Below are 15418 nucleotides of genomic sequence, written 5' to 3'. Positions count from 1 at the left end.
TGAAAATCATACCATCAGATTCAGTGTATGAGAGAATACTACTGTAGAGGTTTCCATCACGGATTCAGAGGTATACATCACGGATGCATGTTTGTGTGTTGTTGTTTTTTGTTTTGTATTTTTTTTCTCCCAGGGGTGATCGTATCGACCCAGTGGTCTATTGATATCGTGAGAGGGCTCATTCGTATCGCGAGAGGGCAGCATTTAAGTGCGAAAGGGCTCATTTAAACGGAAATCAAAAGTTCTTGTGCCTTTTTTAAGCGACCAAAAAATTGGAGGGCAACTAGACCCCCTCCTCTGCTTATTTTTTCCCAAAGTCATCCGGTGAAAATTTTAGAGATAACCATTTTCTTCAGTATTAAAAAAAAATATATGAACTATGTTTTTTAATACTGACTGTATCTCCCATAGTTACCGGGGTAACGGCTGCAAATTGCAAACTTTCCTCATTGTTTACATATAGTTCTGGTTATTGTGAAATATACAGACGTTTTCAGGATTGTTTCCAGGGGGAGGGGTCGGAGGAGGGGGCTACCTAGAATTATAATTTATCCTAATTAAACGGCCTTTATCATTCGGGGTCAGTCTCAAAGAATCAGAACAAATTTCGAACTTCAGTGTAAAAGCCAGGTATTGACGATGGGGAAAACCCCCTCATAATGGTAGTAACTTTTGTTCATTTTAAGTTTTGATGTCGCTCCTTGCTTTTAATTGAAAAAACGTGTTTTTTTTAATTTAATATTGAAAGAATTCAAAGCAGCATATTTTATTCTAAGAATAAAAATTCCGATAATAAAGCAAGTATACTTTAAACATCTGGCTCATGAACTTCGGAAACATTATACACTAGCGAAACAGCGTATAAATGCAATTTCAAAATATACCACAATTCTACCCAGAAATTTCTTAAACTCAACTCCACGAACTTACATTATTAATCTACCAGAGAATACCCAGTAATATTCTTTATGCGGCGAGAACCGATTAACTTACTAGTGAGATAGCTAATAAACAGACCTTTAGAATCATAATTTTATCCTGAATCCAGATATAACGTTCACTTTTGTCAGGATTGATTTTATCCCTTCCCCCTTAATATGCAATTGTACACCCTGAACTTGATAAAAAGCAATTAATTTTGTATTATTAACTATTTTTAGGACCTATGTTCTGGGGCAGAGGTTTGATCAATCCAGAGTGGTCACTTTGCAGTAAGGGGAAAAGGCAAAGTCCAATTGACATAGACCCTAATACATTACTCTTTGATCCAAACTTGAAGCCTTTGAAACTGGATAAAATTTTGGTAAGATTAACTGCTTAATTAAAATTATTGTTTAAGGTGTTTTTTCAGTTGTGGTACGTATTTTTTTTATTTAGGATAAGAGGGCTCTATGGATTTTCCGGGCATAAAGGGATAAGCTGCATAATTTCATTCCTCCTTGATTTCAATCTGATGATAGCATTTTCAGTAATTAATATGCAATAATGTTCCACCCCCAGTGTAACAAGTAGTATTTGTCTGTAGTAGATGTGTCGTTTAATGTAAATTGAGGAATTAACTGCAGCAGTAAACATATCTAAGCACTGTTGCCAGTTTTGGAAAATTTTAGCAAAACTATTTTAAATTTTTCGTTATGTAGAAGAAATGGTTTGAATTCAAGGCGGCTTATATATGAGATCATTTTAGTATAAAGCGACAATAGAAAAACTACAGGAAGTCCCAAATTCTCTGGTTGTATACAGACTCCTAAATCTGAGTTCCCTCTTGAATTATATTTATTCCTTCGAGTTCAGAATAAAATACTTTTTTTGTTTAATATCCAAGGATCGTAACATCAAACAGTTTTTGAAGTTCATTGATGTTGAGTACATGAAAAAGTTCAACCTTGAAAAATGGCGCAATTACAGGTCTTAAGGAACATCTTAGAAATGATGGAGGTATTTACTGATTTATATTTCAAGATTTACCCTGAAAGTAATCATTCAACATTGTAAACCAAAACAAACAGAAACTATTCCATATATGAGAGGGAATGCCTCCTTCTTAATCCTTCTCTCTTTAAGCTAAGATAAACATAGCCCTATTTTACATCTTGCCGGTAGTGACTTCCAGGGTTTTCACAAATGCAGATACCCACAAATGAGTTTCGTTGCATAATTTCCATAAACACCCCAACCTTTTCCGTTGGATCCAATTCCTACTTGTAAACACGAAATTTTTTATTTAATAACACATTTATAAGAAACCTTGCAGTTGAAGCATTTTGTGTATATTAAATCAGTATAAACACCAAAAACAAGAACAACAATAGGGAATTTTTTAAGACATTGGGAAACAAATTAGAATGAATGTTTCGGCCCTATGTCCAAGGGCCGTCCTCATCAATGCAAATAAGAAAAAACAACTTACAAGAGGATAAAATCAATAAAACTAAAATGAAAAATAGATTGTTTTGAAACGAAGTAATTCAATGAAAGAAAATGATTTAAAAACAGGTTTTTAATGCCAGCCTAGCTTTTTTCGCTGCTGATCTTATAGGTCTATTTGTGACAGGTTCTGTGTTAATATCTCTTGGTTTTTTAAAATATTTTGTAAGGTCATTTTTAAGAAAATTTGTGATTAGAGCATTCAGTGAATATTCTCCTAAATCCTTATTTATGGAAATATTATTATTAATCTTAAGTGTGATTTCAATTGCTTCTCGAACTACTTGCTTTACGCCTAGATTATTGCTAATAATGTTGGATTCTTCAAAAAGTATTTTGTGGCTAGGATTTTCGAAAACATGGCTACTTAAAGCAGAATCAAAAGAAACAGAAGTAATATTATTATAATTCAGAGCTTTGGTGATATCATCTTTATGTTGTTGTAGGCGTTTCTCGAAATTCTGGTGGGTTCTTTCTACATAGAATTTGCCACAGTCACATGGTATTTGATATACACCTCTTATCTTTACCAGAATTTAGGATATTTATGATCTTCAAATTATTGGTAAATACAACATACAGATTATTTTTTGTGCATACTTTTTTTAAGACTTCTAGTGATTTTTGGGATATATGGGAGGTAAATTATGTTTTGGGGTTTATCAGGATTTTCATATGGTAAATTATCGTTGATTTTATGGGAGTGTCTTTTCACTCTATGGTTAATTGTATTATTAATAAATAAAAGAGGACACCCATTTCCAAAAAGTATGTCCCTGATAAAGTCTAGTTCAGCTGTGATGTAGGAATCAGAACAAATATTCAGGGCACGATCTACGAGAGATCTTACGACACCTCTTTTAACTTGTGGGGGGTGGTTTGATTCAAAATGTAAATATACATTGTTTTGTGTTGGTTTTCTATAAATAGTGAAATTGAGTTCATCTAAGTTACGAATAATTAGAACATCTAGGAATGAGATTTTATTTGCAATTTCAATTTCTAAGGTAAACTGTAAATAAAACCCCTAAGTTCATTTTCCCCATAGTTCCAAAGTGAAATTACGTCATCCATGTAACGCCCCAATAGATATGATTCAAAAAATATGAATTTAATGCCCAATTTTTAATATGCTCTACATAAATATTCGCCAGTAACCCGGAAAGAGGCGCACCCATGGGTAAGCCATTTATTTGTTGGTAGAAAGAATTACGGAATTAGAAATACATTAAATACTTGTTACAAAGCTTAACCAAGGTCATTAAAACGTCGCAATCTAATCCTGTTGCTGAAACTTCTATTAAGTCATAATTTTAATTTGTTTTATTTTCTAATAATTTCTCGGACTCTGCTACATTAATATTTGTATACATAGACATAACGTCAAAGCTACTGATAATTGTATTTTCTGAAATATTTACGTTTTTGAGTTTTTCAACTAAATCGACCGAATTACATATATTAGATTTTTGAGAAAAAAGCAAAGGTACGAAGGCTGTACATAACCATTTTCCAATGTTGGAGGCGGGGGCTTTCGTACAAGCTACAATTGGCCTTAAAGGAATGTCTTGCTTATGTAATTTTGGTAGACCATAAAATTTTGGACAAAAGCTGCCTCGGGGGAAAAATTTATTATATAATCGTTGATTAATTTTACCATTTTTTTTTTAGATCTTTTAATTCTTTTATAATTTTCTTAGCAAACTGATCAGTATGGTCGAGGGTTATAGTTTTATATGTAGTTTTGTCATTTAGATGTGCATAAATTTTTGTGTCGTAATTTTTCGTATCCATGACAACCAAAGAATTGCTTTTATTTGCTTTAGTTATAATAATGGACGGATCTTTGCGGAGATAGGATAAAATTCTTAGGTCACGCAAATTGTCTGGTTTTATATAGGCGGCAGGATTAGCCCTTTTTTTTTATTATTGTAAAGTGTATCAATAAGACAAGCCCTAACTTCGTCCGGGTTGGAAATAGATGAATAAAATGTGTGCTAAGACGACTCTAGAGAGGAAATCAAATCCGCCACCGGAAAAAAGGCTAATCCTCCCGCCAATATAAAACCATGAAAATGAACTTAGAACTATGGGGAAAATGAACTTAGGGGTATTTTAGATCATCTTAACACATATGATAGGAATTTACAGTTTACCTTAGAAATTGAAATTGCAAATAAAATCTCATTCCTAGATGTTCTAATTATTTGTAACTTAGATGAACTCAATTTCACTATTTATAGAAAACCAACACAAAACAATATATATTTACATTTTGAATCAAACCAACCCCCACAAGTTAAAAGAGGTGTCGTAAGATCTCTCGTAGATCGTGCCCTGAATATTTGTTCTGATTCCTACATCATAGCTGAACTAGACTTTATCAGGGACATACTTTTTGGAAATGGGTAGCCTATCCTCTTTTATTTATTAATAATACAATTAACCATAGAGTGAAAAGACACTCCCATAAAATCATCGATAATTTACCATGTGAAAATCCCGATAAACCCCAAAACATAATTTACCTCTCATATATCCCAAAAATCACTAGAAATCTCAAAAAAGTATGCACACAAAACAATCTGTATGTTGTATTTACCAATAATTTGAAGATCGTAAATCTCCTAAATTCTGGTAAAGATAAGACTCCAGTTACTCGCCAAAGAGGTGTCTATCAAATACCATGCGACTGTGGCAAATTCTATGTAGGGAGAACCCACCAGAATTTCGAGAAACGCCTACAACAACATAAAGATGATATCACCAAAGCTCTGAATTATAATAATATTACTTCTGTTTCTTTTGATTCTGCTTTAAGTAGCCATGTTTTCGAAAATCCTATCCACAAAATACTTTTTGAAGAATCCGCCATTATTAGCAATGATCTAGGCATAAAGCAAGTAGTTCGAGAAGCAATTGAAATCAGACTTAAGATTAATTATAATATTTCCTTAAATAGGGATTTAGGAGGTTATTCACTGAATGTTTTATACACAAATTTACTTAAAAATGACCTTACAAAATATTTTAAAAAACCAATAGATAATAACACAGAACCTGTCACAAATAGACCTATAAGATCAGCAGGGAAAAAAGATAGGCTGGCATTAAAAACCTATTTTTAAATCATTTTCTTTCATTGAATTGCCTCGTTTCATAACAATTTATTTTTCAGTCCTGGTTGAATTTCGCTGAGGTAAGGATGCTGGGACTGTTTTGAAAAACTGTTCATTTTAGTTTTATTGATTTTATCATCTCGTAAGTTATTTTTTCTTATTTGTATTGCTGAGGACGGCCCTTGGACATAGGGCCGGAATATTCATTCTAATTTGTTTCCCAATGTCTTAAAAAATTACCTATTGTTGTTCTTGTTTTTGGTGTTTGTGATGGAAAGGCAGTGTGGTCTTCGTCGTTATTTATATAAAATCAGTATAGTTAATAGATTTTGTTTTAGCATATATTTTAATCAAAACATCGTTTTTCATAGTTCAGTTTCTAATAACAAGTGTTGCCCCTTCATGAAGTCCCTGTATTATGTTTAAGTTTGTTATTCGTAAAACAATTCATCAAGAATGAACACCTAGAGAGTGAAGGTTGTTCCACATGAATACCCGCACAAAGACTTTTTTCAAGCTGTTTCAAGATATTTCAAAACATTTCTCTTCGATATTTCTTTTTCTTCAAGATTTTTATTTATATGAATGATGATTTTATTTTATTAGATGAATTTATATGAAGGGAGCGCTGGATTTCCCAGTATTATTTAGAAAAACAATGATAAATTATAAAAAAAAAACAATTTTTTTTAACTGAAAGTAAGAGTGACATCAAAACTGAAAAGGAACATAAATTATTCCGTATATGAAAGGAGCTGACCCGTCCTTAACGCCCCGCTCTTTAAATTAGAGTTTTGTATTGTTTTAAAAAGTAGAGTTATAAGAAAGAGTCAAACTTTAGCGAAAAAAGTGGGGCGTTGAGGAGGGGACAGCCCCTTTCATATACGGGATAATACGGGATATTGTCGTCCTTACTTTCAGTTAAAAAAAATTGTTTTTTATTTTGTTTTTGAACGTTTTTGAATTAATACATGTTTGATTTTGACTCAACGTATATGAATAATTAAAAAAAATCAATACATATTAATTTTACATTTTTGGGCTAAATGCCTTTCTCGAAGTTGCCGGGAGAGGAGGCTTAGTTGCCCTCTAATTGTTTGGAGGCAACTAAAGACTTTTCAAAATTCAAAAGCAAATAAAACTTTTAATTTTATTTATGAATTTTTTTATTACTAATGAATATATGTAATTTATAAATTAACTTACGTAACTAATTTCCATATCCGTATATTTTTATTACGTATATGAGGGCGTTCGCACCCTCGACAATATGTCGCTCTTTACACTAAAGTTTGAATTTTGTTCCAAATCCTCAAGAATGACCCCTGAATTCCAAAAGCCATTTCATTAGATTTAAATAGCTCTTTTGAAATTACCAAACATACTTTAGCGTAAAGAGTGAGGTATTGAGGAGTGGGACGAGGCCCCTCATACACGGAATAATTTCTGTTCGTTTTAGCTTTAATGTCACCCCTTACTTTCAGTTAAAAAAACTTGTTTTTTTATTTCGTTTCTGTACGTTTTTGAATTAACGCAGGTTTTGGTTTTGGCTCACTGTATATGAATAATTCAAACACAATTTGCATATTAATTTTACTGTTTTTTGCTAAATGGCATTTTCAAAGTTTTGATCGGACGATTTGGAGGAAAGGGTGGGGGAGGGGGCCTAGTTGCCCTCCAATTTTTTGGTTACTTATAAAGACCACTAGAATTTTTTAATTTGATTTACGATTGTTTTTTTTAGTAATGAATATACGTAACTTATAAATTAACTTACGTAATTAATTTCGATATTCGTATGTTTTTATTACGTATATGAGGGGGGTTTCCACCCTCGTCGATATCTCACTCTTTACACTAAAGTTTGAATTTTGCTCCAAATCCTTAAGAATGACACATGAATCACAAAAGCCGTTTAATTAGAATTAAATAGCTCTGTTGAAACTACTAAACATACTTTAGCGTAAAGAGTAAGGTATTGAGCAGGGGACGAGCCCCCTGATATATGTAATAATTTCTGTTCATTTAATTTTTAACATTGCTCCTTACTTCAGTTGAAAAAACTTCGTTTTCTTATATAATGTATCATAATTTTTTAAATAACAATGGAAAAACTAGCGCCCCTTTATTGAAATTTTCTTCCCCCTTAAAAGAATTCCTCCGTGGAAAGATCCTCACAGGTGGCACCCTCCTTCCAGCCCCCTCCCCCAAACCACCAGAAATAACAATGGGCTAAGTTCATAACTTGCAGCCGTTAACCCGGGAACTATGGGGAAATGGGTTGTCCTAAAAGACACAGCTATTTAATTTTTTGACTATGCTGAACAAAATGGCTATCTAAAAATTTTGATCCGGTGACTTTGGGAAAAAATTAGCATGGGAGGGGGCAAAGTTTCTCTCAAAGTTTTTTGGTCACTTAAAAAGGGCACTTGAACTTTAAGTTATGTCACAATGAGCCTCTTGCGACATTCTAGAACTATTAAGAACATCCCTGGTAAAAAAGAAAACAACAAAAAAACAAATGAACACGCATCCGTGATGTTTCTTCTTGCAAAAAAAACAACAACAAAATTACACATTTTGGCAGATAGGAGCTTGAACCCTCTACAGTAGGGTTTTTAATACGCTGAATCTGATGGTGTGATTATCATTAAGATTCTATGACTTTTAAAGGAAGTTTCCTACTTTTTTGAAAATAAGACAAAATTTCTCAGGTTCGTAACTTTTGATGGGTACGACTAAACTTGATTAAACTTATATACTTAAAATAAGCATTAAATTCAATTCTTTTAATGTATTTATTGGTATTAAAATTACATTTTTAGAGTTTCGGTTACTATTGAGCAGAGTCGCTCCTTACTAAAACCCCATTCTATTTAGTACATTTAATTTATGTTTGACTCAATTATCATATCATTCAAATGATTTCTTTTTCAAAAGGCTGCAACGATGCTCTGATGAAAATTAGAGAAATAAGTAGTTTGAGGCCAAATTACCTAAATTGCGTTTCAATACTTGTCTTTGTATTTTACCTCAAATTGTGGAAAAATTATCCTTTCTGTCGATCAGAGTAATCAAAGAAAACAAAAATAAGCTTCCCAACCAGCCAAAGCGGTGATTTTTTTTGCATGAAACTGAATTAAGTTGCATTTTGACAGTTGTTAGTGCTTATTTCCTGGCAACCTTTTCCTGATTAGTTGCTTCTTTGCTCTTTAAGCACCACTTTTTTGGCCTTTATATCTATAGCGTTGAGTAGCAGCTGCAGTCGCTCTTTCGCTTCTTTGAGAAGAACAACGTCGTCAGCGAAGTCCAAGTTAGAGATCTGTCGGCTGCAAATCGGCTGCAAACTCCATAACAGTTACAAACAGGAATAGGGATAGGACTCATCCTTGTTTGACACCACACATTATCTTGAAGAAATACATGTCCTCATTTTCTGTGTGCAGACAACATTCATTATCTTCATAGGGTGCGATTATCATTTTGACTAGTTTATCAGGTACTCCGTAATAGTTTATCAGGTACTCCAAAGCGGTGATTTTTTTTTGCATGAAACTGAATTAAGTTGTATTTTCACAGTTGTTAGTCCTTATTTCCCGGCAACCTTTTCCTGATTAGTTGCTTCTTTTCTCTTTTTCAGATTAACGGTGTGTTGGTGAATGCAGGTCATAGTTTGCTGTTTGGAATTGACAATTCTTCACGACCAATACTAAACATATCTGGTGGACCACTTTTATACAAGTATGAATTCCATCAACTGTCCCTACATTTTGGTTTACTGAATGACCGAGGATCAGAACATACTATAAATGGAAAAGCCTTTCCCTTAGAAGTATTTATTTTTTCTATAATTTTGTGATTTTTATTCAAAATTATACAATTCTTGGGGCTTCCATATGCAAAATTCGATGTTTGATTCAGATAGAAATATTTCTTACCTACCCGCAAGATGATTTTTCAAGTAAGAAGCTTCTGAAGATACGATTCCCCTCCCATCACGTTGGATACTGTTATAAAAAGTGATTATAAACAGATAAGTAGGTAAATACTTTTGCTTGAAAGTATACTGAATAGAACTACCAGATAAGGGCAACCTTCAATGCTCCACTACTCCTGAAAATTATAGCTATTTGTTCTTGTGAAACCCTGTTGCATATATAATTTCAATTTTTTTAATGTATTGTAGCTGTGCTTTACAGGGACAACCACAGTATAAGGTCCCGGGATTTGGCCCCACTTCCGGAATCCTAAATTTTCCTAATTTCTGGACACTTCATAATTCAGATTATGAATTATGAATCAGTAATTCCTTTAAATTAATCTTTAAGCTCGAAGAAAGGGTATGTCTCAAACACCCGAACACGTCTTTTTCTCTCACCATTGCGTTGATTGTTCTGTAGAACTCTTTAATTTTATAGTTCTTTTTTACTCTCAATATCAATCAATATCAATATTTAGAATATAATGATAAATTCCAGGATTCAAATTAAATTTAAATAATATTGATAATTATTATGTGTACCCTCTGAACATTCACTAGAAAATAATCAAAATAACAATTTTCCCGAATTTAAAATTTTTGAAAGATTTGGGCCGTGCCCCTTTTTTCCGACAATCTTCCCAATTTATTTAATGTAACCCAACCCTCTGGATTCTAATCAGTCAATTATCTCAGATAGTACGTTACTACCTTATAAAATGCCATAAAGATCCTAATCGATTAATCGACATTTTCGTTCAAGTTGAACGAAATTGAATGAATCTACCGAAAACATGTAATTTTAAGCAAGCGAAGAATTCTTGCTGTAACTCTACATTTTAAAACAGTAATAAACTTTAGCGTAAAGAGCGGGGCGTTGAGAAGGAAAAGCCCCTTTCATATACGGAGTAATTTCTGTTCGTTTTAAGTTTTAATGTCGCTCCTTACTTTAATTTAAAAAACTTGTTTTTTTTATTTAATTTCTGAACGTTTTTGAATCAATGCATGTTTTGATTTTGGCTCTCCGCGGAGGAATAATTAAAACGAAATTTGTACATTTTTTTTTTTTTTTGGCTAAATGGCTTTCTCATAATTTTGTTCGAATGGGTTTGAGAAAAAAGAGCGGGGGAGGAAGCCTAGTTGCCCTCCGATTTTCGGTTAATTACAAAGGCAACTAGAACTTTTAATTTTTTACGAATCTTTTTATAAGTAAAAGATATACGTAACTTATAAATTAGCTTACGTAAAGAACTTTTGTATTCTTATGTTTTTATTACATATATGAGGGGGTTCGCCCCCTCGTCAGTACCTCGTTCTTTACACTAAAGCTTAAATTTTGTCCCAATTCATTAAGAATAACCCCTGAATCACAAAAGCCGCAGAATAAATAGTTGAAATTACTAAAAATACTTTGGCGTAAAGAGCGAGGTGTTAGGAGGTGGTGAATCCCTCATATGGGTAATCATTTCTGTTCGTTTTAAGTTTTAATGCTGCTGCTTACTTCCAGCTGAAAAAAAACCTTTTTCATTGTTTTTTTTTAAGTAATGCTAGTAAATCCTGCGCTCCCTTCATGGAAATTTTCTTCTCCCATGACAAATTCCTCGATGGAAAGTTCCCCCAGCATATTCCCGTCTTCTCAACCCCTGCCTCCAACCAAAATATCCTCCTGAAAACGCCTGTACACTTCCCAATAACCATTACTATATGTAAGCACTGGTCAAAGTTTTGAACTTGTAACCCCTCCCACGGGGACTGTGGGGGAGTAAGTCGTCCCCAAAGACATAGTTATAAGGTTTTTCGACTATGCTGAATAAAATGGCTATCTCAGAATTTTGATCCGTTGACTTTGGGAAAATAATTAGCGTGGGAGGGGGCCTAGGTGCCCTCCAATTTTTTGGTCACTTAAAAAGGGCACTAGAACTTTTCATTTCCATTAGAATGAGCCCTCTCGCAACATTCTAGGACAACTGGGTCGATACGATCACCCCTGAGGGAAAAAAAAACAAAAAACAAAAAAACAAATAAACACGCATCCGTGATCTGCCTTCTGGCAAAAAATATAAAATTCCACATTTTTGTAGATAGGAGCTTGAAACTTCTACAGTAGGGCTTTCTGATACGCTGAATCTGATGGTGTGATTTTCGGTAAGATTCTATGACTTTTAGGGGGTGTTTCCCCCTATTTTCTAAAATAACGCAAATTTTCTCAGGCTCGTAACTTTTGATGGGTAAGACTAAACTTGATGAAACTTATATATTTAAAATCAGCATTAAAATTCGATTCTTTTGATGTAGCTATTGGTACCAAAATTCCATTTTTAGACTTTTGGTTACTATTGAGCCAGGTCGCTCCTTACTACAGTTCGTTACCACGAACTGTTTGAAAATCAGACTTCAAGTGAAAAAGCTTCTTGCTGAAAAACGCGTAAAAAAAAATTAATATGTCGCAGCTGTTTCAGGCAATCCTTCTCTTTATCCTAGTGAATACAATTCAATTATATAATTTTAATGTTTTCTCTTTTTTAATATTTCAGATTCAGGTGTACGGCTACAATGTTGATTTGTATAACTCTTACGATGAAGCAATGGAAAGTCCACAAGGCATTGTTGCTATTTCTGTATTAATCGGTATTGGAGAATCCACATCAGAAGACTTAGCAATCCTGCTTGATCAACTGAAAAATGTTGAATACAAAAGTAAGTACTCAACAAATATCAGTGCAAGTTCTCACAAAAGTAATTTTTCAGATGATACTTTTAGCATATATGCTTTATAAGTGCTGAAGAAATTAATTTTACTTTAAAAGTAATTATTGTATCAAAGGAAAAACTGGTGCTTATAGGAGAAAGGAAAAGTAAGATGTATTTACAAGGAAACATGTTAACACGGCATCAAAAAATTTGCAAGATTTTCTTAGAAAGTGATGAACATATTTTTGTTCATTTGATGGTGGGCCAAAGAACCTAATTTTAAGGAGATTTAGCATAGTTGGGGATAAAGAAGGATCTCAAGCTCCTTTTTTACAAAATATGCTAGTAGATTACACATGTTGTGATTTTTTTTATAGTTCATACGCTTCTAAGTGTTTTGCAGTTCATACGTTTATCGGATACAACTTCTAGCCAATGAGAATCCTGTAGTAGAATTTGTAAGAGATAGCTTACTTCTATTTTATTCATCACTTGTCTATGTTATCCTCAAGGAAAGCAATATATCCCTGGCTTGAATATCAACATTTAAACTTGAATAAAGAATAGTTTGGAATTGTGCTTACTTTAAATATTAATTGTAATTAATAGTTTAAATAGTTTTTTAAATAGTTTGCAATTGTACTTTCTAAATGCCTCATAATTAGAAGAGACAGTCATTTCGACCTTATTTATAGATCAAGAAGTAACTGTAAAGAGAATCTCGATCGCGGAAATGTTGCCTGAAACACAGAATTACATCACATACGAAGGATCTATGACAACACCAGGATGCCAAGAAACAGTGACATGGATTGTTATGAACAAGCCAGGATATATCACTGCTGATCAGGTATTAAGTCCTGATCTTTCACACTTTATCCCCAGCGGCCATAAGCTGTCATAATTTAGCTGCAGACGCTCTACGAATGTGAAAATTTATGATGGCTCAGGTCTAGCCATCAAACCTCATAAAAGTTTATATATATATATATATATATATATATATATATATATATATATATATATATATATATATATATATATATATATATATATATATATATATGTATATGTGCCTCACGGGTGCTCCCGTGTGCGCAAATGACTAAACTTACAAGGGAAAACTTAATCTGATTTTTGGTCGGATGTAAGCATAGCATTTAACGAGCGAAGCTTAATACGTATTTCTACTTTCAGTCCGAAATTCAATACCAAAACAATCACTGCCTGTCGTAAAAAAATCAGTCAATAATATCTAATCCGCTTTAGATTTTCACTTATTGACTATTGAATTAAACCTGACAAACCATAGATTTTATATTTTATCTTTATAATACAGGTTTTTGTATTTGACCCATAGTTGTGCATATTCTATATGAAATTCTTCTTTGATAAATTCTAAAGTTAATAGCCTATACTTTTGAAAGCTAATGATGTTTGATAAGACGGGTTTCCAAAAGAAACTGTTTAAAATAAGGTCAACTTCTATTACCGTTGAAATTCAAAATGAGGTGTTTTATAAGGTTTGTCATTTTAAATCGGGCCACTTAATTTTTAGTTTTTCCTTAAAGAGGAATGAATTCCTACCTTCAGCAACGATAATAGGTACACATTTTTTTCCTCCAGGAAGGGGTAGGTATGACCGCATCCAGGAGAGGTAGGATTTCTTAACCAGTCTCCCGACAAATATTTGGTCTGACTGTTAAAAACACAACCAAAATGTGCATTAAAAAAAATAAATAAGTTTTTGTACCACTCCCCCATTAAAATTAATTTGCCCCCCCCCCCCTCCCCGAACAAAATCTTGGATGGACTCTTGGTGGTTGGTTTTCCAAAAAGTACTAATAAAACTGTTATATTCCAACCAAAAATGAATCTTCTTCTTAAGTTTTGAACAAATCCCAGGGAAAAATCTTATGACCCATGGTGTCAGTCTCGGCTTAGTGTCCAAATGAATGTTGCAATTAATGGTATCAGAGTTGTTTTGGAAATGGTTTCTCTTGGGATATTACCTGAGTAGATAAATTGCGTGTCTCTCTCAAACGAGTAAAGCTGATGTTTATTCTTAATTTAAGTGGGGTAAGATTGCATTGGATGACATATCACGCAAGAAACTATAAGCAATCCTTCCTGTCTGATCATTACAAGTAGATTAAATAGTATTTGATTATAATGAAAAAATAAAATAATTAGTCAATCAAATGACTTAATGCATCGAAAGAAAGAAGATAAACTCACATAATACATATTTCACTTGCTTTCGGGATAGGAACCACTTTCAAGTCCGATGTGCAGATACGCTTCCAATATACGGCGATGACAAAAATGAGGAGGGTCATTAATTGTGATAATTTCTTTTGTACTGATAATGATGATAGCAGTGGCGAAGGATGTGTCCTTAGATATTCAGTTGGATGTAGCTTTGGAATACTGTTACAAACCAAAAGTCTTTAAGTTGGCTGATGAAACCATTAAAAAAAAATGCAGTATACTACCTGTATACTGGCTTGTGCCAGAAGTGTCTAACCATTCTTCTATTAAAATAGGGTTTGTAGGATTATAGATATTAATATTGTCAGGAACATTTGGAAGCACCTCAGTAACAGAGGGAGATTGGTGAGCTGGCACCAATGACAAATTTCTTGGACTTTGACTCTGCAGAAACATTTCCTGCTTTTCAACCAGAAAATCTAGCATTCGGACACATTCGTTGTGGCGCAAGGCCACTATTGCAGAGGGTTTAATTGAGGAAGAAGTTTGGTGAATCAACTATTGCAAAACGTGGAAAATTTTCATCTCGTCCTTTGAGTTCATTTTGTAGCTCAAAAACGTCCGACAAAAACAATGATAATTGATACGATCCTAGTCTCTTCTCAAGCATGTCAAATTTTAGTGCAGCTTTGAAGGCATCAAATACCTGCTTAGTTGCATCTTCTTTAAAAAAAAAATTCAACACCCGCCTTTATCACTGTACATTTATCCTTGGCCATGTGCAATAAGATAACCGCTACAAAAAGTTCATTACCTGACAGACATCAACAGAATTATCCGTGTTGATAGGTTCGTTTCTGAATAGTTAACGTGATGTGCAGTAAATAATCGTAGGCCATATTACACGCCAATTTTTCAGGAAGCGCAGAGATAAACAATAGATCAAATTTTGCTATTTTGAAATGAAAAATCTTTTTCACAATTGAGTTTC

The 15418-nt window shown here is 33.3% G+C and overlaps 1 protein-coding gene across 3 annotated transcripts in view; it reads left to right on the top strand.

Moving 5' to 3' along the window:
* Positions 1-15418, top strand: part of LOC136025279 (putative carbonic anhydrase-like protein 1) — a 144921-nt gene that overhangs the window by 103765 nt on the left and 25738 nt on the right. For all 3 annotated transcript variants that reach the window (XM_065701161.1, XM_065701163.1, XM_065701162.1), the window contains 4 exons: positions 1161-1303; positions 9187-9378; positions 12060-12222; positions 12912-13066. In XM_065701161.1, the coding sequence (XP_065557233.1) occupies positions 1161-1303; positions 9187-9378; positions 12060-12222; positions 12912-13066 (653 nt within the window). The remainder of the gene's footprint in view (positions 1-1160; positions 1304-9186; positions 9379-12059; positions 12223-12911; positions 13067-15418) is intronic.

The sequence above is a fragment of the Artemia franciscana genome, chromosome 3 (genome assembly GCF_032884065.1).
Source record: "Artemia franciscana chromosome 3, ASM3288406v1, whole genome shotgun sequence".
NCBI lineage: Eukaryota > Metazoa > Arthropoda > Branchiopoda > Anostraca > Artemiidae > Artemia > Artemia franciscana.
The sequence above is the reverse complement of the archived record's forward strand: the minus strand, read 5'-3'. Positions and strand labels throughout refer to the sequence as shown.